Raw genomic sequence first — 26,502 nt, 5'->3', positions numbered from 1 at the left:
GTTTCTCATAAAATTTTTGGTCACAAATTTGTTAAAAATCCATGTTCATAATCACTTCTCTTTTTCCTAGATAATCCATCCACCAAAGTGGATCTTCAGAAAGGTCCTGAAATGGATGTCAGTTCACAGGAAACGGTTCTGGTAGAAATTCGTGTAACCAGCATGCCAATGGCACACTCCCTCAAAACCTGTGACATTTGTGGCGTTGTGTTGTGTGATCCAACTGCACAATTTAGAGAGGCCTCTTATTGTGACCATCCCAATGCACACTTGTGGAGAGAAATATATCTATTGACTCATAAAAAAGCCTAAAATATTTAACTTAAACCTGTAAAAAAATGGGGGCAAAAAAAGTTTTAATTTTTATACTGTGTAATTGCTAAGGATGTGTGTTTGATCAAGCTACAGTATGTTCTTAATTTTTTAGTATGTCAAGAATTTTGTTTGGTTTTGAACCTCTAACCACTAAGCAGATGGTGAATTTCAGAGTTATTTAAATATATATTGAAGTTTGCCTCTCAGAGCTGTTTTCCCTCCTCATATCTTAATGTGAGCTTTCTTACACTTAAGCTTCTCCATCACATGGAAGTGAATTTGCATTGGATTTTGCATTGGTGCCAAACCTTGTAAAAACAGTTTTTGGATGCTGTGCAAATATCCAAAATGAACGCACGCATAGCTCACACAGTGGACATTGATGTTTTGTGGAGTCCAACCTGTCATGATGAACTGCTGCGCCTTTTTACTTCTCCTGGGTGAGTTAATTCATCTCTCATATATTTTCATATAGTTGATAATGTGTGAATCACTACATTAAGATAGTTGAGCCTAAGAGAGTATATAGATAGTATAATCTGCTAAGGATGCACAATCATTTTGTATTGACATCCATACCTTCCTCCAAATTGAAGACCGGTAGGATACATGTATGCAGCAATAAAAAACAGTATTACCATAACCAATAATACAAAATACAATATCAAATCCTGTTATAAAAAGGGGTCTTCATCACTTTTAATAATACATCTTGTCAGTATCATCAGCACCAGTGCAGCCACCAGCAGAGGCTATTTTTACAACAGTCTTGCATATAAATGTCACACATTTTTTCATTTAATCACTTTTTAGATTATGTGAAGACTTTTAAGAATGTATCAACAATAACTGTTCTTTGTCTGTGTGCATTATAGGTTCCCTCTTTGTCCTTGGCCATTGTGTTTTTCCTCCTGGTATGAATGATGTTCACCTGTAACCATCAGATGCAGATTCTGGTTATAGGAAAAAATAACAGTCAGTGTTCTTCATTATAAATGACATACAGTTTGTTTCATTGCTCCATGCAGGTTCTTGTGATGGATACAAAAACATTACTGACACATGGCGCAACTTCTTATTTACATCATCCTCCTTTCCTGGATTCTCAAAGAATGATGCACATCTTACTGGGAATTGGTGGCGCTTCACGGGGCTTGGTGGAGACAGAGTCATTACACAGTGCATTGGAGGCCCAGTTGCTGGTGCCTACTACTCCATTCGTGTTTCATTTTCATATCCAACGACTGAATCTGAAACTCCAACAACAGGGACTGCCTTTGGTGATGTCGGAGGGTGCTCTAATTATCATATTTCAATGAGCGTGGCCCTCTGTCCTGGAGGATTCTACATATACAAACCAGCAAATTACCCACGCAGCGATATGGTTTACGCAACCTGTGAGGAATGATCACTCATTGTCACCCTTTGCCTTATAGGCTATTTTAGCGTAGACATGTCCCACTCGATGCTGCTAACCACAGTTAAAGGGAACTATTCCATCTTGTCACCATGAATATTATATGTGTTTGTTTCTTTGTGTGTGTTATCTCGGTTTAGATCATTATGTGTGTAACTCAGACTCGTGTGGCCCACTTGCTGAGTGCTCAAGTAATGGAGGCTGCACCTGTGTCTCTGGGTATGAAATCCCCCCAGATCATCTTCCCACCCCAGATTCATATGGTTGCGTTGGTAAGTACATGTTTCCATTAAAAAAAAACGAACAAGACTTTTGTTGCCTAAACTCAAGTGTTTTACCTTCATAGTTTGTTTATTTTGAAAAGACTGTATGCACTCCTCGAGCAGAAACAGTACATTTCCTGTGGAACTGGAAATTTATTTTGAAAATACACACAAACGGAGTAGGGTACCCAGCGCATCATATTTTGATATCTAGGTCCATGGAGTGCCTCAGCAATTTTTTTTTTCCGTAGGCCAAGTCAGAAGCTAATGTTTCCTGGATCCCTCATCAAAAAGCTTATGGAATTTTTTTCGTTGGGCTTTGGATTATTGCAGAAAATAAGCACTGTGCTTAACAAATGTTTATGATATTGTTATTTTTTATTTATTTTTTTTTACAAAAAAATTGTCCCGCAACATAATCTTCACACTTGAACACCACTTTAAGGATTTTTGAAGCCTAAATGCAGTTGCCAGAAATAAAAAGCTATTGCTATTACATATTACATCACACCATGTTCGACACAGCTTGATGTGATGTACTGTAGTCTCATGTAGCCACTTGTTGGTAACCATCATTTTTAAGACACATAAAAGCTTAAAAATTTGCGGGAGCGGTATTTACAGGTTGTAGAACAAAACACAAAAGTATCTTAATCTTGATTTAACCACAGACCTTATTTCAGGCTTCTCACTAAAAACCCTTGAAAATAAACTCACTGACTTTGAGACAAGGGAACTTGAGGTGCGGAAATCCTAATTCATTTTCAGGTTTTAGGTCTCATTACCAGGGTTTTCTATTGACAAAATTTTGCTTGTTTTGCATCAACTATGGTAGTTTTTCTACATGCTTAGTAAATGAGCAAAGTCTCAGCTCCACAACCTCACCACTAGATGGCACTAATCCTACACACTTGACCTTAAACTTCTGTATGAAACATCTCTTTCACAGACATTGATGAGTGCCACAGGACTGCTGGAATTTGTGGACCTGACTCCAAATGTAACAACACCATAGGGGCATACTTCTGCATCTGTCTGGATGGATTCAATGCAACAGATCCAGCATTACCACCTGGAGGCTCCAACCAATGCACAGGTATCATTTGAAGAAATCTCAGGCTGTAATGCCATTGGTTTGTGCTGGATGATGTGAAAGTTGAGATTCCAGTTGATTTTTTTCCCCCTCATAGATATCAATGAGTGTATTGACAACATCTGTGGGAATGATGGGAGCTGTCACAACAACCCAGGGAGTTTTGTGTGTGAATGCAATGACGGGTACCAAATTATACTTGAAGAAACCCCTCATTGCCAAGGTCTGTTTACAGTATTGATACACATGACTGTATTGTGTTCTCTGTTACGACTACCACCAGATGCAATTCTAAATCTCACATAATCAGAAAGTTTCCCAAATGTTAATACAGGCCCACTGAAAAACATTTATAAGCAACCCTTTTGTAAACTGAGTGTTCATTTCACTACCATAAGCCTATCCAGTGCTGTTTCTACTATTTTGACAGTATATCCAGCTGCTTTTTTTTTCAAGATATGGAAGCAAAAACAAAAGTGTTGCATTGGAACTTTAGTTAGACTATAGTTAGTTAGTGAGACTTTAGTTCAGACTGTGTTTACTGTGTTAACTGTTCATTTCTCAGATATTGATGAGTGTTTCAACTCCACCATCTGTGGCCCTGACTCTATTTGCACCAACACACCTGGCGCTTACACCTGTGAATGTCAAGTGGGGTTTGCACCAACTCAACCAGACAAGGATCCAAGCGAAGAAAACACCTGTATTGGTATTGTAATTGATTTTCATAATTTAAGATGTTTTTCAGCATAGGAGCAAACAAAAAACTGCAACTCATTTGCAACATTTCAAGGTTCTAACACAAATACACAAAGTTGCCTGATCATTGTTTCATATATGTATCATATATTTGGCAGATGTTGATGAGTGTGAAAAAGATGCTACTGTTTGTGGTCCTAATGCCAACTGCACCAACTCAATTGGATCTTACGTCTGCACATGCTTCCCTGGTTATCGGCTGAACAACCCAGACATGATAGCAAGCAATGCTAACCCATGCACAGGTTCGTGCATGTGTTCTCTGTCTATAAGTGTGACTACCATTTGTTTTTCAATTATGTGTTTAACTGTGTGTGTTCTCTATCTACAGATATCGATGAGTGCATCGAGACACCTGGTATATGTGGTAAAAAAACTCTGTGCACTAACGCACCGGGGACCTTCTATTGTTCTTGTCCTGATGGATTTTACCCCTCAACTGGAATTTTGTGGGAAATGGGAGTGTCATTTTGTCAAAGTGAGCTTTGGATGCAATAAGTAATAGTATATACAGCACACTGCCATATCCCAATGTGCTCAATGACTGTTTTCTTCTCTCCAACACTGACTCAACAGGTCTTCAGGACATTTTAGATGAGATAAAACCCCCAGAGGTAAATACCATCAGCAAAGAGGGACTGCCAATTAACAAACAAAAGTGTCATAGGTTTAGGAGTCTAATTCTGGTTTTGTTACTTCATATTGTAAACAGATACAAGTTACCCACTTGGGAAGTGGGAAGTTCAGCCTGACAAATTGCCTGTGCCTCTGTAAAATCTGTTAGTAGGGTTGTGTCGTCACCATAGAGATTGTAACCATGATTTCAAATTTGGTGTACAGCTAGCCGGTTCCACACACAGAATGTGAAAATGTAAATGTAGCTCATGTTGCACAAATGTTACTCATCATTTGCCTAAAAGTCAAAGTTTAAATATTACACCCTTCAAACTGCATGCTAGCAAACAATTTTTAAAAGATGAGGTTATGTTTATGTATTTGTTGCAGGGACAGACAAAAGAAAGAGCTTTTCTTGGTAACATGGACCAACAACTGAAAGACAATGACAATGACAACGTACCAATACCGGTGAGTAGAAAACACAGTGATGGCCCTCTTCAAAAAAGCTTTAAAAATACATAATAGAGAGCCCAAATTCCAAACTAGAGGCTTAAAAATGGCACAAACCAATGGGCAATGTCAATGTCATGGTAGCTATGTCTATTATATTTATACATCCATGGTGATACGCGGTAATCGCAGTGTGTTTTGGATCTCACATTCTAGAGATGCAAACTGCCATTTACTTGCAACACAAACAGACACAATGAAAGCAGCATGATGCTTCAAACGTATTAAAAAGCGAGTTGATTGCATCAGCTTTGCCAAACCTCTCTGGCAGACCAACTACTGCTTAGTTATGGAAAACACATCACTAACTGTGCACCTCTGTAATTGTTCTTGGGAATATCACCACAGACATCAAGTTTGCAGTGCTGCAAATGCAAGGCTGTTCATCAGTGAACCAAAGGCTTAGTCATCGTTGTGTTACCTCATATGGCGATAATGACTTAACAGACATTTATTAAATGAAAATTTTGGACTTTATTATTGATGCATGTTATGTGTGGAGCCTGTACCTTTGTTAACATAATTCTGCCCTTCTCTTTATTTCTTGTCATTTCTCTTCAGACTGCGAAAATGGGCTTTTCAGCAGCTATGGTACTTGTTATTCCATAAATCCCCTGTGTTGCTGTAACTGTGCAATCTTTTTAGGGTGTTTTAATGTTACTCTTTATTTGCATCTTTAGGCAGGCCTGTAATGGAAACATTCTAATTCTCACAGGAAGTGTCGGGTGTTGGACCGCGTGTCAAGTCCAGCAAAGTGGGTAGCGAAGGAGACGGGGAGACCGGCAGTGTAATCTTGGGCATCTCAGACCGTCTAGTGTCTGCAATTGTGCAGCCAAGTCAGAACCAAACCAAGACAACTGTGAAGAGTCCGACAGTAGGTAAGAAATGTTCATCTTAATAATACTGTAGACATTTACTGTATGTTACCGTGTGGATGTAAAATAAAGAAGCTGTAATGCTAAACTGTGTGGTAGATTTAAGTTTTGAAACTGTCGGGCCTGGAAGCGACGATGCAGAGAACTCTCCTCTCTCAGCCAACGGAAACACTATGGAGATTAACCTACGCAGTTTGGCCCAAAATAACAATGGTGAGAAAAAGCTTATAATAAAATAGATGATGGAAATTACCAAAATATATATTTTTTAAAAGAATCTTCCTATGTAATTTTGCATGCATTTTTCATGTACCCTCCCTTTTCATGTCACCTCCCTCTACCTTTATTTTGTCAAATATATGTTATTTATTTATTGTTTGCTTAGGGCAGATAAACCCTTTGAAACCGCAGAAAACTGACTTGATTCATTGCAAAAACATGGAAAGAAGGCAAGAGGCAGCTTAACAAGAAATGACCCAAACATTTGCAAGAAATTGCAAAAAGTAATAAGAATATTACCTGAAATCAGCCAAAATGGAAAAAAACAACAAATTTATATAATAATAATAATAATAATAATAATAATAATAATAATAATAATTAATAATAATAATACAGTTTTCTATTATTTTTTCCTCAGTTTATAATTGTCTCTGGAGCTGATTTTCATCCGTTTTCTTGTCAACGTTTACTTTTTTTCCAGTTTGCAGGATATTTCATGCCAAGCTGCAGACTACAGGTGTTTTTCCATGTTTGTTCCTGTTTTTGGAGGAAATCAAGCTAATTTGCTAATGTTTCAAAGGTTTTAATGCTTGTGAAAGCCATGTGAATGCTGTACAAGTAAAATGATATTGACCCAGGTTTTTAAAGGGTTAATCTGAAAGCCAAATTTCAGTCGAGAAATTGATGAAAATCTGATTCACAAATTAAAAACAGCACTGTGGAAATTGAAAGGCATTAATAATAACCTCGCTAAAACCAATGCAGGTAGGGTATTTTAATGTACTGATCACCTGCACTTTGCTGACATTTTCAGGTTCTGCTGCGGCAGCCTTCATGATATTGAATGGGATGGACAGTCTGCTCAGTCATCAATACTTTGAAACAGAAAACCAGACAGAGACATTATCAGATGTCATCACTGCAATCTTACCCTTCATGAACCACACCAACCTCACTGAACCAGTCAACTTTACCATCAACCATAAGAAGGTGCTGCCTGGTTTTTCTGTCCATCTTCTGTAAAAGATAACATACAGATTGTTACCTTTTTAACATATCTAAACAATCTTAGTTTCTCTGGTTTCATCAGTCAGTACCTGAATCTGGTTTGGTGACCTGTGTGTACTGGGAAGACAAAACAGAGGAGGCAGGAACAGGAGAAGGAAGTGAAACACCAGGAGAAAAGAAGAGGATCATGCGTTGGTCAGTGGAGGGCTGCTGGGTTGCACACACCAATGAAAACTACACAGTGTGCAGCTGCTCCCATCTCTCCACGTTTGCCCTCATCATGCAGATTGGGGAGGTATTATGTGTGAATGTGCATTTGTTAATACAAGTTCCCTCACACATGGTCAGGTTGGTCACAGTGTGTGTTTACCTGTTCTTTGCCTGTTCTCAGCCTCCACCAGAGGATCCTTTCCTAGAGTGGCTAAACCGAATGTGTGTGATTATCGGACTATTCTTCTTTGCCTTGGCCATCTTCACCTTCCTCCTGTGTAGCTGGAACCCCAAGATCAATAACACAGCCCGTCTTCACCTCTGCCTCAGCCTCTTCTTCTCCCATCTGCTGCTGCTGTGGAACGACAAATATGTTGAACAAGAGGTACAGAAGGCTTATGACTAAGATGAAGTTGTTTTTGTTTTTGCTTTATACTGAACTAGATTTCTCAAAATGTGACCTCACAGAACCATTCTTTGCTGAGTCTGTTTCCACATGCATTTTTAAGCATGCAATCACCACTGAAATTTGCATAAACCTAGCCTGCCACTCGGGATGCTCCTACCTGAATACATGCAGACCCCAAAGTATATAAAGCAGCAACAATGCTGTCTATCCATTTTCTTCACAGCAAAAAGTGATTTAGCCCAATGAGCCAGGGAATGTGGTGTGCAGGATTTCTTTCACTTGCCTTTCAAACACTGCAAGGTTATGCTATGACTCTACCCAGACTGGTTGCACACTACAGGATCAGCTATGGCCCTCTAATTCTGCACTGCAGTGGCCTCAGATCAGGCGGGCTGCAGCAACTAACCAGTCTGAATCAGTGTATCAGTGTCAAATCAGTGTCAAAAAAAATGAAATCTTACAGCTATTTTAGACTTTCCTAATGTTATCAAACTGGATGGTTTAAATGTAATTAGTAAAATTAGTCATTTCACAGGGGTTTTGATACTAACAAAAAAATATTTAGTATTTACAGATATCTCTTTCCCGAAGTAAATAAAAGTGGGAAAAAGTCTTTATGGGCCAGTGGGCATCACGTGATGGACCCGGAGGGTGTAATTCCACTTTTGGCAACTTTCTAAAATTTGAATCAGAGCCTGGTGCACTTCCTGGGGGCTTAATAGAGTCTGTTAGAGGGCTCTGCCTGTACTAATAGAACTAGGGTTACAATATAACCTTTGATGCTTCTTCTGTCTCCTCAGCTGGCCTGTACTGTCATGGCGGGGCTTCTTCACTTCTTAGTTATAGCAGGCTTTGTGTGGATGTTGCTGGAGGCGCTACAGCTCCACCTGTTGGTCCGGAGGCTCTCTAAGGTTCAGGTCATCCAGAGAGATGGCCTCCCCAGGCCTCTTCTCTACCTGATTGGTTACGGTGCTCCATTTGTGATTGTGGGTATTTCTGCCCTGGTATATTCTGATGGATATGGTGCTACTGAGGCAGAGGTGTGAGTAAGGCAAACAGTTATACAGTCATTCATAGTCTCCTGTATGTCTGATGTGCATCTAAGTTGAAAGGATTGCCTGTTTGTTTCTGTTGCAGGTGCTGGCTTTCTAGGAAGCGCAATTTCAATTGGGCTTTAACAGGCCCTGTGATTGTTATCCTTGGTGTGAGTATATTGCATATTACCAATTGCATCCTATATATTTTCACAAAAATTCAATCAGCTGAGCCTCTTATTTAAGTTGTCTGGACTATATTTTTAGCTTAAGCAAAACCTAGCTAACATGCATTAACTTTTGTCAAATTGCTGTTATTGGATGTGTTTAAAGTTATACTAAATGCCTCTCTTGAATCAATGCGCTGCTGGATTTACAGTGAAGACGAATTGTGACACAATCCAAACAGTAGTTCACCCCTGTTATATAGGATGTGAATGATTTGTCTCTCAAAGCATTGTGGGATGGCAGGCAACCAGAGATGCAAAAAAAAGAGAGGACCTGAAAAGTGTTAACATAATGCAAATGATGTGGAAGTTCCTTGGACGCTGCACAGTAATTTTGCCAAAAATCTGACAATAACAAAGTGATGCAGTGGTTAGCCAGGAAGTGTAGTCTTTACCAGCTGCAGATAAATGTCTGTTTTTCTTTCTTTCTTGGCAGTATGCTTCACTATCTCAGCTCAGCCTCTGTGTCTTTTTCTCTAATTCAGCTGAATTGGCTATTGTTCTGTGCTACTCTCTGGAGTCTGAGACCCACGCTCGCCAACATGAAAAGTGATGTCTCTCAATCTAAAGACACCAGGTATGAGTGTTCAAGATTGTCTTTGCATAGAAATGAAAATATCATGAAAGAAAGTTGAAAGCAACCATAATGTACATACAGTATAACAATGTATTAATCTATGTAATGTCCATTTGTATTTCATAGTCTTATGCAGATACACGAAGTGTTTAAGAAAGCTGGGCTCGATGACCATTTCAAGTTAAAGACTTAAAGCTTACATCGCGTCACGTTGCCCTTTCCTCGACTAAAAATTGTGCTTTAACCCACTGCAAAGTAACTAACGTAGAGCAATTAACTTTCAATACCAGCAGGCAGCGGTGGTATGATATTACCACACTCTATCAAACAATAATACAAACTGTTACAAAATGTTTTTGCTCAAGAGCTCAGTGGCTTAAAAATAAGGGCGACTGATGTACTTCCCAACACTGACTGATGATCAACCATCAGCTTGGTGTGTCAGGACCCTTATTCATTCTTAAGATAAAAACTCATTAAATTCTCATTGTTTACAGGTTGATTTTGTTCAAGATTGTGGCCCAGTTTGTCATACTGGGCTGTACCTGGATTCTGGGTCTGTACCAGACAAATCTTTTCTTCCAGGTCCTCTTTATACTTCTTAACTCCCAGCAGGGCACCTTCCTCTTCATCGTCCACTGTCTGCTCAACAAGGAGGTACACTCTTTGTGCAGATGACTCTCTCTGATATATTTTCAATTCAGACAGCACTACTACTCACAATGGCAGCAATAATTCTTAACTCTAAATGAGCTGTCTTTGTATTTTCTAGGTTAGAGACGAGTATGTGAAATGGCTGACTTGTGCTTTTAATAAGCACAAAGAAGAAGGATCTGTGGTAAGTTTCAGTAACGAGTCAACAGTGCTTAATACAGGAACTGGTTTGAAAATTGTAAAATGTTTGTTTTTATTTTGGTATACCTCTTTTCCTTTTTGCTGTGGCTTTGTGGCCTTTATATGGCTCCCAAGACTACAAAGATAAAAAATAGTATGCTGAACAGACAAAACAACATCCTGGGTTAATCCAAGGTGTGCCTGCATATGAGATTTTCTGTTGAACTCAAGGCACTATTCAAAAATACTAGCATTTCACTGATCTGAAGTTTTCTTTCAATTGTCTTGCTTGATTTAAGGGTTTGTTTAATGTCATTTGTTTGCTATTTTAATGATTTATAAGAAGGATATGAAAAATGTATTTCACAGAAAGATGCACCATCAGTCTCTGAAGACTTGGACAAAGCTGAAGAGAAGACAGGCTAATGGTGATGGAATGACTGACAAAAGAAAGATGGAAGGCAGAGAGGAGAAATGCAAACCATATCCACTTTAAACCATTAGTCATTACATAAATATCTAATTTTTGCCATTGTTGTGGTGGGGAAATGTCATGTCATTAAATGTATATACATATGTATATGTGTGTGTGTTTACTTCTTTTGTTTTACAGCTTAACACTCAGGTGCCAGACAATATGTGTGCTTAATGTGATTATGTTTAGGTGCAAAAACCACTTGGTCATGGTTAGGAAAAGATAATGTTTTTAAAACAGCTAGTTTTAATGTCATAATAGCGGCTTAAAATGTGGAAAAATTAGCTAAAACACTCCATCTTGGTCTCACAGTCACAGCTGGAAATATTGCAATGTATACTGCAAAAAGAACACTCAATTTTGTGCCTCGATTGTTGCTGAAAATGCAGCAATGTCTCCCTAAAAAACAAGCAGTTAGTCTCAAACCTGGGTCTGCAGGTTGGCATGCATCTTAATCAGATGTCACAACATTCACCATCTGCTCCACCTTCTGACAACAATATCAGCCCATATACATGTAATCAGAGCGACGTCCTTTCATAAACATTGACATGCTAGGTATGTGAAGTGCAAATTCATTTATCAGTGATTTGCAGAAAATATAGGCCACATGTGTTGACATCGAGAAACGATTATGTATGCAGGCAGTGAGCTTCTGAGACTCTAATACAACAGCAAGAAAAAAAAATCTGTGTCAGCCACTCACTGTTGCAGTGCACAGATGCATATCTGTGACAGGGCTAACAGCTGCTTTTGTAGTATTTCACTAAATAGCTCCAACTGAATGTTCATTTTATTTAATATTTTACACTGCCAATAACTTTGGAGGAAAGCTGTTGTTTTAATTCTGCCTCTCACCAGCTTTGTGTTCATTGAACCATACCATGATGTGGTTAGTAGCACAAAGTTTCAAGACAGAGCATAATTACAAGTTTAAACTCTGGGTCTGAATCAGACCCCTAGCTGTTAAGATTCTTGCATGACATCATGGCATATACACAGTATATATATATATATATATATATATATATGCTTTGGTCATTTAGTTTTTTTTTGTTGCTTTGAGTCCATGATAAACCTCTCTTGCCTCTAAGTTTTCTCAGTTGTTTACTTTTGACAACCCCTATTCTTTTTCCATACAGGACAGGGCATATCATATTCTTAAACTCATAGATGTGTGGACACAATTTCAGATACAAACTGAAACTACATTGATCTTTGTGAGCAGACTAATTTTTTTAAGAAGACTGATTAAAGATGGAGGTTTGTTCCTGAAATTGTGTAGGCACAACATCTATGAAAACTGTATATTCACAAATAAAACACCAAAACATGCTAACTAAACATAAACTGAATAAATAAATCTCTAAACTGGAATTCGAATACCCCCCATAATACTGTGGGCACTTGGTACATTCTGATAGGCAACTTCCTGTATTTGAGAGCCATGACTTCCTTATAATACATCCATGTTCAGTGCAGGCTTTGCCCCCAGCCTGACAACAGCAGCAGCACTTTCTGCACTGGTAACTCAAAGTAATAGACATTAAAAAAAGTTTTTATTCTTGAGTAATAAGTTAGCATAGTGACAGCTTGGAAGGAGACAGGAGAGGCAGGGGGATGAAACAAACATAAAGTTGTGCACTAAAAATAGAAACTAATGTTCTACAACAATGCTAAGTAAGCTATGAGTGACTTAAATCAGCTGTAACATTAGGCTACAGATGCCAGTGCCTGCAAAATCCTGCTAGCTTCACTGCTAACATCAAATCAAATGAAGTGGAGAAGCTAGTGCTATGCTAGCTCTTGCTGTGACAGTGTTAACAGAGCTAACCAGTTAGCAGCAACACTGCCAATGCTTTGCCACTCAGGTGGCTTACACCTATCTCATGTTTGTGTTTGTTTGTGGTGCATTATGTTAAAGGGAAACAACATGTACTGAAATCCTGTCATGGATTTCTCTGTTCCAGTGGATTTCTCCGTTGCAAAGGACAGGACTAAATTATAACTACTGCAGATGAAAGATGTGAGAAAGGTAAGACAAAGTTTCCTTGGCTTATAAGTGTTAAGTGTTAACATAAAATGGATTGTGAAAGTGATGGTATGCTTATCTGTATTGCAAATGTTTGAATTCTGTGCCCAATTCAAATAGCCATTGGCAGCTTCTGTTTACCATGTTGATGCTGCCGCCTGGTGGTTTCCCTGCACGCCCTGCCAACACGTGGGTGAGCAGGTTGTAGTATATTTTCCATCATGTAATATAGCCTCTTAAATATCTTTTTTTTTTTTTTTTAAATGGACATTGTTCCTCTTTAATCTGCTGTTGCCTTCAATTGAATGTTGCTCTGACCTGCTGTAAAACCTGTGGAGAGGCAGGTAATTTTATGTCTTAATATGTTGTTGGTGTTAATTTTGTGTATGTGCTCAGCCGCTGATGGTGTTAACTGTGTGTATGTGTCAGTAAGTCAGTGTTCCTGACTTGCTCAAAGGGGGGATTTAAAGTGTCTGATTGGCAGCTGTTGTCTGTTTTTTGTTTTGGTGAAAACCAAGTGATTGGTTTGTTTTAAAGCCTCAGGTGCAACAAAATCTCTACATGAACAACCCAATCACCAGAAAAAAAAGTACATTTCTGCAAACCAGGATACAGTGGATATACTGAAACTTTACATTTCAGTTCCAGTTTTGGGGGTATAATCTGGTAGGAAAAGCAATGATGTGTTGTTAAATACAACCGGTTTTCATGCCACTATCAGTGCTGGAAAATCACAGATGGGTTGCTGAAGAACACCCACATTTGGGGCCTGAAAAACTAATGGAAATACTGCAATGACTTGCTCAAACATAACTGGTTTTGTTTGTTAGTCTTGAACAGTGGTCTGCAGCTTGACAGGTATCTCGCCATCCACCATCCCTGTGAAAAAGTTTCTTAAAAAGTTTCTTTCTGTCACTTAAGAAATATGTATGTATCAAAGTCAAAGTGCTGATATGTGTGTAATAGTACCAAAAGTTGCTGCACTGATGCATATTGACATTAATCACCAATCCATTGGATTGTCACTGTGGATACGGGTTACTATAAGGGTTTTCATTCCTGTTGTCCACAATATGGGAGCTAGAAGATGTAAAAGGCTGTTGTAAACTTTAACATTGTGGAGAGGATATACTGTGTGTCTGCCAAATGAAAAAGAAAAACATTGCGAACTGCTTCAAAAAGCTGTCTTAGTGAATGCATCCCATGACTGGCCATGAATTAAGGCCAGAAGGCCAATGCTCAAACTCTTAAGTAAGAACAAACAACACAGTACAACTTTGACAAAGCTGAGCTTGAACAGACACACCTACCAGTATCTGCGTGCAATATGGATGTGACACCATCAACACAATGAAACAACACAGCATTTAAATATCGGTTCATAAAACCTACCACAGTTGCAGTGCTGGTACACATTTGAAATAGAGGTGTTCAGTGACAGCATCTTTCTCCTCCCCTCATTTAGATTTGCATTTGTTTTCTTTGCATGTGCACTCGAAGGAAAAACAATTTTTGTGTGCTGTGCAAATTTTGACGTTTGATAGTCAGATGTCATCAGCAGAATTGACATTTGATCTTTCAGGATGAACTGCTGGGCCTCTTCTCTTCTCCTGGGTGAGTGATTTTGTGTTTTCATACAAATATGTGAGTAATTTCAAACGTATCAACAGAATGTAATTTATAGGACCAGTCCCAGGAAATTAATGTATCAATTTTAGTAATCTATTATTAATCTAGTGCAAAAACTGTAAAAAATGTAAAATTTTGCAGTAGAAAAAACATTATTCAGAGGTACCTTTGATCTAAGTTTTGTTTTATATCTAAAGATACTAGTCATTAGAGTGGGTAAATATTATCTTCTATCTTCTATCTGATCAAGCTTTAATATTAATTTGAAAGTTACACTGTTGAAACTGGTACCCTACAAATAAAGTTTTCATGACTTTTGATGTATCTTTTAAAATAATTTGATATCCTTGTCAAAACCTTTTAGAATTAAGTAGATACCTAGTTAATGATTTAAGAGGATGAGGACTGTAACCTTGTAGAAAAATAAATGCCTATATTAGAAATGCAATTGTTTTCAGGGCATTGATTCTAACTTTTTCTCGTTTTAGGTCTACTCATCATCCCTGTAACTTTGGATTTTACTTCGGGTATGAATGATGTTTGAGACAAAACAAAAAGCTTTCATCTATAAATAAAACAACCATAAAGTTGTCATTATTGCCTTCTTGCAGGTTCTTGTGATGGATACACCAACATAACTGAACCATGGCGCAACCAAGACTTTAAATCACTTCCCTCCCTGGTTTTCCTAAAGATGATGCCAAGCTTCTTAACAAATAGTGACGCTTCACTGGAATTGGTGGAGACAGAATTATTACAGATTGTGTATCAAACCAACGTGGTGGGACACATTATACTGTTTATATTTTGTCACTGCTGGAGGTCAGAGGTCAATGCTCAAGCTCTTCAATACAAAATAACTAATCTCTACTGTCATATGTTTAACAGACACACAGATTAAATGTACAACAGTTTCAAGGATGTGGTACACACTTAACTTTTCTTTTACTCTGTAATTGAAGAGGCCTTCAAAAGCACATCAGGAAATTTGCATATTTGTTTGCATTTGCCTCAAACCTTTTGAAAACACCTGAGTGTTGTGCAAATTTAACCATATAGATTCGAGTCAGTCAGGACATCTTTGGCATGTCACGATGAACCACTGTGCCTCGGCACTTTTTCTGGGTAAGTGAATTGCTGTTTTATTAAATATGTATGAGGATTTCCACACTTATTAATAGAGATGGCATATTTGACTAGTCTCTATGAGTTCATTTATAATCAATTTAAATGCTGATGAATGTTTAGTAATGGTTTGGGCAGAACATGATTTCTTTTAAAATGCATTTTCGAGACATAAAGGAAAGACCAATAAGTCCACACAAATAATGGTTGTTATTATGATTCATGCATTTTAATTTAACTTTGTACAGGAATTATTAGATGTGCTATTTCTAACTGGGTTAAATATTTTTGAAAGAATATAATTTGTTGTTGCTATTTTGAAATGAACTTCTCGTTTTTTTTTTAATGTACATAAATAATACAAAATCCTTAATCCTCAAGGCACTGGCAACTTCTTAAATCTCTATTGCTTTTCTCTTTGTCAGGTTTACTTGTCATCCGTGTCATATGTGATTTTCCTTCTGGTATGGATGATGCTGACTCACACACTTACAGACACCAAAAATGGCAATAACAACAATCACAATCAAATCGGCCAATATTTCCTTGTTCCTTGCAGGTTCTTGTGATGGATACACCAACATAACTGAACCATGGCGCAACAAAGACTTTAAATCGACTTCTTTCACTGGCTTTCCTAAAGATGATGCGAAACTCGTTAACAAATGGTGGCGCTTCACAGGCATTGGTGGAGACAGAATTGTTACAAAGTGCATAGCAAACAATCTTGGTGGCACACAGTATATGATTTATGTACCATTTACACATCCAACTACTGAGTCTGTGACTCCTACAACAGGGACTATATATGCTTATGTTTCTCACTGTACTGGTGCAAGTACTTCAATGAGTGTGGCTCTGTGTCCTGGAGGATTCTACGTTTATAAACCATCAGGACACCCATATAGTTCTTCGGGTTACTTGACCTGTAAGTTGCTGCAGTCCTATATGTTTTGTAATTGATTCCACATATAAATGAACAATAGAATACATGTACATTTCCCCTAAATAACAGGTTGAATACTTTGAGTTTGACTGAATAGAAAGTAAGGGTTTGAAGTGACACAGATCTGAAATTTCAATTTTTAGATGAGTTACATATGAATTGCGATGCATAACTTGTCAGAGGTTTACATATGAGCAGTGTATGAAAACAGCCTGGATTGTGTCAGTCTCATATCAGAATTGCACAACCTGGGTGCATTTGCTGCAGTCATTTCCTTTAACTGTACTAAAAGAACTGGCAAATTACACTTCCAGTATCTGGCCCTTACCAAAGTCTCTTTGGTTGCTGAACAGTTGTTAAACACCAAGGGGAGAATTGTACAACCCTTTTTTAAAAAAATTACTTATGATATATAATCATATCTGTTTAGATCATTATGAATGTAACCCAAACTCCTGTGGACCACTTGCTGAGTGCTCAAGTGAGGGAGGCTGCACCTGTGTTTCTGGGTATGAAATCCCCCCACCACACCTACCAACTCCAGATTCATATGGTTGCGTTGGTAAGTCCATTTTTGGCTTGTACAGTGTATCTAGTAATAATGTTAATCTCTACAAACCTTTAATGCTATATAACTACATATGCAGCAAGTACATCAAGAGGCCTCGTGTGCTCTTAAAATATACAATTAGTTTAAAGTGTTCAGTCTTTAAAATCCTGTCTCTAATCCATCTTCTCAGACATTGATGAGTGCCAGAGGACAGCAGGAATTTGTGGTCCTGACAGCATTTGTAACAACACCGCTGGATCACACTTTTGTACCTGTCTCAGTGGATTCAATGCAACAGATCCAGCATTAGCACCTGGAAGCTCCAACAAATGCATAGGTACCCTTTTAAAAAAGTCTGTCTCTCCCTCTTGCGGTTACATTCATGCAGGTTGTGAAATGTGCTCACAGGTTGAAAGGAGTCTGTTGTCAATTGCTCCTCCACAGATATTGATGAGTGTGTTGACAATGTCTGTGGGGATGATGGAACTTGTCACAACAACCCAGGAAGTTATGTGTGTGAATGCCATGATGGCTACGAACTTGAACCTAAAGCATCTCCTGTTTGCCAAGGTCTGTACTATACTATACTATGCTATACTATACTTATATAACATGCAGTGAGCTCAAGATTTGAAAATGTAGTTCATTTTAATAATAGTAATAAATAGCAATAATCCTCAATGAGCCATTTGGTAGTCAAAAAACACCATGGGAAAATAAACTACACCTAATTGTCAAAGCCACTCATATTACAATTCTAGCAAAAGCCTTGCAATGTATAGTGAACTACATGCTCAAATCTTGAGACAACTACAGGCATTGACAGTATGCCAATGTCCAAAACTGCATATGGAGTATTGGATTTGAATAAAATACTGACTTGATTTTAGCAGTTTTAAAACAGTGTTTGAATATTGTAATCATTAAAATAAGAGATTCATATTTAGCCTGTAATGTGGTCAGAAAAGCCAATGAGGGGGCAAGCTATGGAAAGAGGTTGGATTTTGAGTATTCATTTATGTATTCAACAGTGAGAATTTGACAGTATATATTGCACAGGCAAAAGTAATTTGCACTATACCCCCTTAGCCCAGTCTTAATCTACAATGATACACTCAAGAGCCAATTCTCAGTTTTGTGAGAACACTGTCACTTACAGTAACTGTCCATTCCTCAGATATCGATGAGTGTTTCAACTCAACTGTCTGTGGTCCTGATTCTGTTTGCACCAACACGCCTGGAGCTCATACCTGTGAATGCCAACTGGGGTTCAAAGCAACTGAACCAGCTGAAGAACCCAGTAATATCAACATCTGTATTGGTATGTATAGAAAACACAATAGCAAACCTGATAGTTTAAACGTGTCTGTATGATGACTGTTAGTTATTTTGAGGACATTTACATTTACAACAGTTTATGTTGGAATATGCAGTAAAGGTAAGACATAATAGGTAAGAGATCAATAATTTCAACAGGTTATATCAAGAGCTTGATAACCAGAGTGGAAGTATGGGCATAATATGAAATTGGTATCAGATATTCTTGCGTGATTATCGTTTGTGTTTAGCTTCTTGCCTGTATAGTGTATTTTTTAATATATGTATTTTTACAGATATTGATGAATGTGCCAAAGATCCTATCGTTTGTGGGCCAAATTCCAACTGCACAAATTCAATCGGTTCTTATATCTGCACTTGCCTCCTGGGTTATAGGCTGAACAAGCCAGACGTGATGGCCAGCAATGCTAACCCATGCACAGGTGTGTGCTCTTGCTCAGTATCTTTGAATGTACACAGCGCTTCTGCTGTTTGGACATATATGGATCAAATGACCTGGAAAAACAGACAGCCCCGTGTGTGTTGTCTCTCCTCAACAGATATCGATGAGTGCAGTGAGACACCTGGTATATGTGGTAAGCAAACTGAGTGCACTAATGAACCAGGGACCTTCTATTGTTCTTGTCCTGATGGATTCTACCCTTCAACTGGACTCTTGTGGGAAATGGGAGTCTCATTTTGTCAAAGTGAGCAAAGCAAAGTTAAAAGTTAAAAGATAATTCAGATTCATGAAAATGCAAAGGTGTTCATGTACAATATTTTCAGGTCTTCCAGATATTCTCGATGCAATTGAACCTCCGGAGGTAAGCCCAGATGGCATTTTTCCATTTAAAGGTTGAGAATTTATAAACAAAGAATGTACATAATAATGTGCAAACAAATGTATAATGATAGAAGGAAACCTAGATGCCAGTGCTGACCCAGGTTTGTAATTATGTTGAATTTTGCAGTTACCAAGCCTGTTCCATTATAAAAGACACAATGACAAATGACAAAGACACAAATGATGATACATAAAAAAAAAGATACTTGTTTGTATTATGTATTGCATTACATTTCTACCAGTATATCCCCCTACATCCTACACACTGGATAAATACCATAATCCATAAATACTGGATTCAGAATGTTATGTATGGTAAAGTATAGAAGTACATTAAGATCTGAAGTATCAAAGGTAAAAGCACTCATTATGCAGAATGGCTCTTTTAACAGTATTTTGACAAGACCTCTTTATGTTTTTATGTATTAATTTATTCTGTTTTTATCACACAAATACATATGAGTACCTAACTGCAGTACTTGACATTTTACCACTAAGTATAGTAAACAAATACTAAACATATGCTTTTATTCCAGGGCCAGACAAAAGAAAGAGCTTTCCTTGGCAATATGCATAGCCAACTTGACAATAACACAGGTGTCTCTATACCAGATAAGGTATGTAGAAAACATTCTAGTTTTACTTTCGAAGACGGAAAACATAGTAACCACATGCAAATCTAAAGAGGTGATGTGCTGAGGAGACTGCAGGTCCATCCTAATGCCTTTCCCTCTGTTCTTGCTATCTTTTCAGACAGTGGCGAATGGCCTGTCCGCATGCATGGTAATTCACATCTAAAATTAGAGTTTTAATGTATTTTATGTTTGTATTTTTGTTTGCATTTTATTCATTTATAGAATTAAATTCTTGCAGGAAGTATCAGGTGTTGGACCACGTGCCAGGTCAAGCAGGGTGAGTAGTGAAGGAGATGGGGAGACCGGCGGTGTAATCCTGGACATCTCGGACCGTTTAGTTGCTGCAATGGTGCCACGAACTGAGAATGAAACCAGAAAATCAATGCAGACTCCAGCTGTGGGTAAGAGAAGTTCCCCTCAGTTTAGATGGTCACATTTGAATTCTTATTGCATCTCAAAAATACCTGCTGTTATTTTTATCCATGTGCCAGATTTAAGCCTACAAGTCATTGGTCCATGGAGTCATGATGATGACAGTGCCCCCCTTTCTGCCAAAGGACAGACCATGGAGATTAACTTGCAGGCTCTTGCCAAAGACAACAATGGTGAGACAGTAGATTAGAAAATCCATGATGATGATAACATCTACAGATGTTTATTTTAATTTTTTAAATTTCTTGTATCATGTGGACACTCCCAGTTTCCGCAGCAGCTGCCTTTATGGTACTGAATGGAATGGATAGTCTTCTCAGTCCTGCATACTTTAAAACAGAGAACAAGACAGAGATGTACTCAGATGTTTTTACTGCGATCTTACCATCCATAAATGCCACCAACCTCACTGAGCCCGTCAACTTTACCATCAACCATAAGAAGGTGCAGCATCATCCAAAATCCTGCACCTTTTTCTCCAGACAAAAAAATAAAAAACTTCTAATGCGAACTTTGTTTGTCTTGGTTTCTCAGAAAGTACCCGAATCTGGAATAGTGACTTGTGTGTACTGGGAAGACAAAAGTAAGAATGAAGAAGAGGAACAAGAGGATGATAGAGAAAAAGAGGAGGAGGCAATGCATTGGTCGGTAGAGGGCTGTTGGGTTGCATACTCCGATGAAAACTACACAGTGTGCAGCTGCTCCCACCTTTCTACCTTTGCCCTCATCATGCAGATTGGGGAGGTATATCAGATTTCTAAGTACATGGTAAATGTGTTTTTCTAAAGGTAGAAACACAGTAGAGGACTTTAACATTCCTGACTGGTTTTGAAGAATTTCGTTTTTCAGATTTGCATATACTCAAATCTCACATGATTTGACACATGGGGCTATGGTATGGGAAGGCCTTCAATATTGTACTTTGACATCTGTCAGCCTTCAAATCGTATAATGAATACCATGGTGAAGACAAAGTTAGTGTGCATGTCTTCTGCCTTCTCAGCCTCCACCAGAGGATCCTTTCCTAGAGTGGCTAAACCGAATGTGTGTGATTGTCGGACTATTCTTCTTTGCCTTGGCCATCTTCACCTTCCTCCTGTGTAGCTGGAACCCCAAGATCAACAACACAGCCCGTCTTCACCTCTGCCTCAGCCTCTTCTTCTCCCATCTGCTGCTGCTGTGGAATGACAAATATGTTGAACAAGAGGTACAGTAAGACTAAGATGCAGACTTGCAATCAAAAATACTCAGCAGGCCCTCACACAAGTCATAAATGTGACTAAAGGTGAGCAAACAATTCTCACCTGTGGTTGTATTCACTTGTGCATGGAACTTGGGGTTTGAATGGAAAAAGGAGGCATTTTAATGTTTTTAAAATACTACTTTTGTCTCCTCAGCTGGCCTGTACTGTCATGGCGGGGCTTCTTCACTTTTTAGTTATAGCAGGTTTTGTGTGGATGTTGCTGGAGGCGCTACAGCTCCACCTGTTGGTCCGGAGGCTCTCTAAGGTTCAGGTCATCCAGAGAGATGGCCTCCCCAGGCCTCTTCTCTACCTGATTGGTTACGGTGCTCCATTTGTGATTGTGGGTATTTCTGCCCTGGTATATTCTGATGGATATGGTGCTACTGAGGCAGAGGTGTGAGTAAGACAAACAGTAATTAACTCATTGATAATCTCCTGTATGTCTGATGTGCATCTAGGTTGAAAGCATTGTTTGATTCTATTGCAGGTGCTGGCTCTCGAGGAAGCGCAATTTCAACTGGGCTTTAACAGGCCCTGTGATTGTTATCCTTGCAGTAAGTATATTGCACATTAGCTATTGCATCCTATCTATTTCAACAAAATTTCAATCCACTCAGTTTGATGTGTTCTCTTACTTTAACTTGTCTGAAACAGTTGTAGCTAACTGAAAAACAACATGCACTTTGACTGTGGCCTGATATCAGACAGAATTGTTAACTCTTTACACCGGGTTTACATCTACAATTTGACTTTGACTCAGTCTAACTGATTTCCATGGGGAATTGGGATTTGATTTTCCTTAACTAATCAAAAGAGATGTATCTGCCTGAATCTTGTGTACTTTTATCATTTAAAAGCATTCATCAGAGAGGGCTTGGCTTTCTTACTTTTTGCAATATCTTTATCAGACCTCCATTTATTCATTTAATTACAAATGCATCTTTCTTTACTTGTAGAAGTGGAGGTATGTCTTAAAATCATTTTTTGCAGCACAGCCTTTGTCTCTTTCTCCTTCAGCTGAATTGGCTATTGTTCTGTGCTACTCTCTGGAGTCTCAGACCCACCCTGGCCAACATGAAAAGTGATGTCTCTCAATCCAAAGACACCAGGTACAGATGTTCAAGATTTTTTTTATGTAGATATCCAAAATCTGACTATTTCTGAAAATTCTGGAAGTTAAAATGAATTCTCATTGTTTACAGGTTAATTGTGTTCAAGATTGTGGCCCAGTTTGTCATACTGGGCTGTACCTGGATTCTGGGACTGTACCAGACAAACCTTTTCTTTCAGGTTCTATTCATTTTCCTCAACTCACAACAGGGCACATTCCTCTTCATCGTGCACTGCCTGCTCAATAAGGAGGTAATCTTGAGCTAAATCAGTTCTAATATTGCCATCCCACAACATGTAACATAATACGAAAACTATAAAGAGAATATGAATAAAACATGATGTCGCATTTGTTAAACATATACCAATGTTAAACCTCTAATCTTTGATACTATGGATATTTTATGTTGTGTTATGTGGATGATGTATTGCTTTTGTGTAATGGTTTGGTTTGTAGTCTTTGTATATTATCATATATTTTGCATTTTATTGTTGATTTCTATGCCCCAGGTGCGAGAGGAGTACATAAGGTGGCTGACATGCTCTTGTGGAAAGGACAGATCTGTGGTAAGTCCCTGGAAACACACAGTCCAGTCTCACTTTCAACATGTCAGATGTGACACACCAAGGCACCTTAAGCATCATTATGAGACGCGGTGGGCAGTCTGATTTAATAACAAAATGGTGCAGTATGCTAGTATGGCTACCACATCAAGCATGTTATGCTAGTGACATATGTTGCGTGACATTTATGATTATTGTCATGTGACAATATGTTACATCAGTAACAAACCAAATAATAATGTTTTTTACCTAAACCTAACGCCTGTGCTTGTGTTGCCTAAACATAAAAATGAAGTAAACCAATGTTGGAAGTTTATTTTGAAAACAGACTGTATGCATTTAACGAGTGTACCCTTTTCCTGCATTAACAGAAAATGTATTCTGAAAAGGCTCTACAGGTAACAAGCTTTAAATGACACACCATCCCAGCGTGTCGCAAACTGATGCTGGAGGGGAACCTAGAGCATCACAATTTGACATGCAGGGCCACTGACCAAGCGTTGGTGTTTGATGAGTTTGAAAAAAAAGAAATTATTACTGAAAACTTAGAAAGACAAGGCATAGCCCCAAGTGATCCTACATTATTTGGTGTTTTGTGTGTGAAAAATACAACCAATCCCCTTGGAAAATGACAGGCGCAATTTTTAAGTATTTAATATTTTGACTGTATATCAATGTCAACAAAACTAATGCTGATTATAATAATTTATTTCAACAGAATGCAGATGCACCTTCGGTCTCTGAGGATTTGGACAAGCCTGAGAGACAGACAGATGAGGGGAAAAAAGGATAAATCCTGATAAGGTAAAAAGGGAGAACAGACAGACCAGAGACAAAATCATCTACATGAAGTTATGATTTATGTTTTTATAAACTGTAATTTAATGAATGACATATTTCAACATGAATGTCTACATCATCATATTTTATGGTTTTAGCTGACTGTTTTCATTGTCCAAGGACAGAAAGTTAAATGTTTCTACAACTGCTCTAGTCAGGCTCATTAAGGTGCGAAAATTTGTATTTATGTTGTGTAATATTAATATACTTAATACATTTGAGTTGTAGCTCATTTACCTAAAGCTGCTTGTTTTTCTAATTTCTACATTTATCCCAGTAATTTTACAGTAAATTATTGTAACAGAGAAATTTGGCACACATTAAGTCTTAAACAACAGACAATACAGCGTAAAAGTAGTTCTTTTACCCCTCTATATATAATAAAAGAGGGCCCCATTATTAGAAGTCCTCGGTGTTATACAACACCAGGGAGACTTGTTTAAAGTGTCACCAACTCTCCACCTAATTCATTTGCTTGAGTGTGGGAGGTTCCACCATGTTACTGCCCACACCCTCGGTCAGACATAGCCTAAAAAAAACAAACTTTCTACAAAGTAAAAACATTCATGTCTCAGTTGTTGCTTTCTCTTTCCATTTGTATTGTATTTGAATGAGAGCTGGGACACTTCGAGGTGTGTCAAACTTTACAAGACAAATTCAAGGGACTGGCAAAGCCAAGCATATTCTCATTCATTTACATTGTGTGAATTTACATTGTAATTACCTCACACATTGATGCTCCGTTCACATGAAATTGGGCAGATGGTAGATGGCAGTGGGCCACTGGAGGGTTTTTCTTGTTTTTCTTGCTGTTTAAAGCATACCCACCTATAAGCCAAAAATCCATTGGAATATATAGGACAGCACGCCCACTTCCCCCTACGCAACCTAGTAACGCATCAACCTCATCAACCACCAATACACCACTGGTAGACAGCAAACCAGATATAATTTTAGCCGTTGAGAGAAGGATGGTAAAATTAGGTGAGGCTAACAGAGACTACTGATAATGGTGAAGGCATTGCCATTCAGACTTGAAATATTTAAACTTTTTATTGCTCCATCACAAATATGGCAAGAACGCTGGCTATTGGGACCAAATCAAAATGATTTTTATTGACATATTTTGTTCCATTGTTTTTAAACAATACTGCCTCACCATTGGCACACATTGTCATGCATATTTTGTGTTACTTTTCTGGTATTCTGTCGGACTGTTTGTTTTACCCCGTGCTGGTACAGAATGCGTCAGCTACCATCTGCCTAATTCCATCCCATGTGAACGCAGCATGGGTCTGAATGCATAGTGGTTGCAGAAGAACATTTGTTACTTAGTTTATCAATCATGTCTCTATCAGGCATACATGTATGCATTGCAGGACAAAATAAACTTACAAACAGATCATTTTTACAGGAATAATGCACATAATACTGTGGCAGTATTAGCCATTTGACAAGCTTTATTTGTGGAATTGCTCTTGTTGACATATGAATATCTGCATGTGTTGCTCTTTGCCTGTTCTTAAAAATTATGAAAATAAATGATGTTGGATATCTCTGCTCATTATACAGTTTGCACTAGAGTTTTAGACCAGCACATTTAACATCTTAAATTGAATGGATGGTGGAATTATTATCTGTCAGTAGAAGATATAGAGTGGCAAAAGAGAATCAGTTTGCATTATCATTTCATCTTGGAGTTGTAATATTACATGATTATATACATGTATACACTGCACTGTGTACAGGCAGCACTGACTTTAGCTTGAATGTCTGCAGTAGGACTATATATATGTCTGCCTCAGGGGTGTAGCATTTAATCACGTATGTACGTTTTGACACAGATGATGTTGAGGAAGCAATGTGATAACAGATTGGTCATTTTTCAAGGCATCACCAAGTTTGAATAACATTTGCTAAAAAGGGAATCTGTATTTCCTTTTGGACCATACCTTTATGGTTTAATAGAATAGTACTGCATGCATCCTTTGTATCTGTTATTAATGTTTCTGCCATTGTTCCCAGGACAGGGCTGCTGTCATAGTAAATGAGTGATTGTAGGAAATAGCTTGTGGCTATAAAGCCTGTATGACACTTCTCAGTCTTTTCCATTTAAGAGGGTAATGAGGACTGACCAAGTGACTGATAGAACCATAGCAGAGTGACTGGGGGTTGCAGATTACAGAGGCTGCTGAAATTACCTTTGCTCAAAATAACCATAATTTATTAGTTGGGGTTCTCTGACCATTGCCAATCACTCCTCTTTTACTCTAGTGGCTCCTTCTAGAGAGATAAAACAGACTTACCTTATTCTAAATATTATAAATGCTCCACAGTGAACTACCGAGAAAACTACTAATTTGATGCATCTGGCATTCTCTATTACACA

The 26,502-nt window shown here is 38.2% G+C and overlaps 2 protein-coding genes and 1 long non-coding RNA gene across 3 annotated transcripts; 2 read left to right on the top strand and 1 right to left on the bottom strand.

Moving 5' to 3' along the window:
- Positions 1-86: 86 nt before the first annotated feature.
- On the top strand, positions 87-10,938 carry LOC121956287 (uncharacterized). Its single transcript, XM_042504427.2, has 23 exons — positions 87-755; positions 1,191-1,229; positions 1,344-1,712; positions 1,873-2,004; positions 2,945-3,091; positions 3,186-3,311; positions 3,654-3,797; positions 3,946-4,092; positions 4,179-4,325; positions 4,424-4,461; positions 4,853-4,933; positions 5,537-5,566; positions 5,691-5,853; positions 5,950-6,063; positions 6,887-7,062; positions 7,163-7,375; positions 7,472-7,675; positions 8,500-8,741; positions 8,837-8,903; positions 9,446-9,537; positions 10,035-10,194; positions 10,310-10,375; positions 10,741-10,938. Exons 1-23 carry the CDS (start codon positions 698-700, stop codon positions 10,795-10,797), a joined length of 3,012 nt encoding a protein of 1,003 aa, XP_042360361.2. The 5' UTR covers positions 87-697; the 3' UTR covers positions 10,798-10,938.
- LOC148186497 (uncharacterized) lies at positions 770-8,527 on the bottom strand. The gene is made up of 3 exons (XR_015779692.1): positions 8,474-8,527; positions 7,451-7,645; positions 770-1,246 (listed from the first exon to the last, which is right to left on the bottom strand). It is a non-coding gene; the product is annotated as an uncharacterized LOC148186497 (long non-coding RNA).
- Positions 10,939-12,297: 1,359 nt separating the features above from the next.
- Positions 12,298-25,710, top strand: LOC121956954 (adhesion G protein-coupled receptor L2-like). The gene is made up of 27 exons (XM_088069393.1): positions 12,298-12,372; positions 12,771-12,881; positions 14,379-14,492; positions 14,996-15,034; positions 15,119-15,632; positions 16,058-16,096; positions 16,192-16,560; positions 17,009-17,140; positions 17,319-17,465; positions 17,573-17,698; positions 18,306-18,449; positions 18,742-18,888; positions 19,006-19,152; positions 19,232-19,269; positions 19,826-19,906; positions 20,043-20,072; positions 20,163-20,325; positions 20,416-20,529; positions 20,625-20,800; positions 20,891-21,100; positions 21,360-21,563; positions 21,754-21,995; positions 22,087-22,153; positions 22,617-22,708; positions 22,802-22,961; positions 23,220-23,276; positions 23,992-25,710. Exons 5-27 carry the CDS (start codon positions 15,602-15,604, stop codon positions 24,064-24,066), a joined length of 2,991 nt encoding a protein of 996 aa, XP_087925519.1. The 5' UTR covers positions 12,298-12,372; positions 12,771-12,881; positions 14,379-14,492; positions 14,996-15,034; positions 15,119-15,601; the 3' UTR covers positions 24,067-25,710.
- The last annotated feature ends 792 nt before the right edge of the window (positions 25,711-26,502 follow it).

This window comes from Plectropomus leopardus, chromosome 18 (assembly GCF_026936395.1).
Source record: "Plectropomus leopardus strain MGB_pleo_1.0 chromosome 18, ASM2693639v1, whole genome shotgun sequence".
NCBI classification, from domain to species: domain Eukaryota; kingdom Metazoa; phylum Chordata; class Actinopteri; order Perciformes; family Serranidae; genus Plectropomus; species Plectropomus leopardus.
This window is presented reverse-complemented; position numbering and strand designations above follow the sequence as displayed.

Excerpts from the sequence above, each read along its gene's own strand:
- LOC121956287 (XM_042504427.2), top strand. The coding sequence starts at position 698 with ATGTTTTGTGGAGTCCAACCTGTCATGATGAACTGCTGCGCCTTTTTA. Across the intron at positions 756-1,190 it reads CGCCTTTTTACTTCTCCTGG|GTTCCCTCTTTGTCCTTGGC; the intron begins GTGAGTTAATTC and ends TGTGCATTATAG. Across the intron at positions 8,742-8,836 it reads GGTGCTACTGAGGCAGAGGT|GTGCTGGCTTTCTAGGAAGC; the intron begins GTGAGTAAGGCA and ends TTTCTGTTGCAG.
- LOC121956954 (XM_088069393.1), top strand. The coding sequence starts at position 15,602 with ATGAACCACTGTGCCTCGGCACTTTTTCTGG. Across the intron at positions 22,154-22,616 it reads CTGTGATTGTTATCCTTGCA|CTGAATTGGCTATTGTTCTG; the intron begins GTAAGTATATTG and ends TTTCTCCTTCAG. Across the intron at positions 23,277-23,991 it reads GTGGAAAGGACAGATCTGTG|AATGCAGATGCACCTTCGGT; the intron begins GTAAGTCCCTGG and ends TTATTTCAACAG.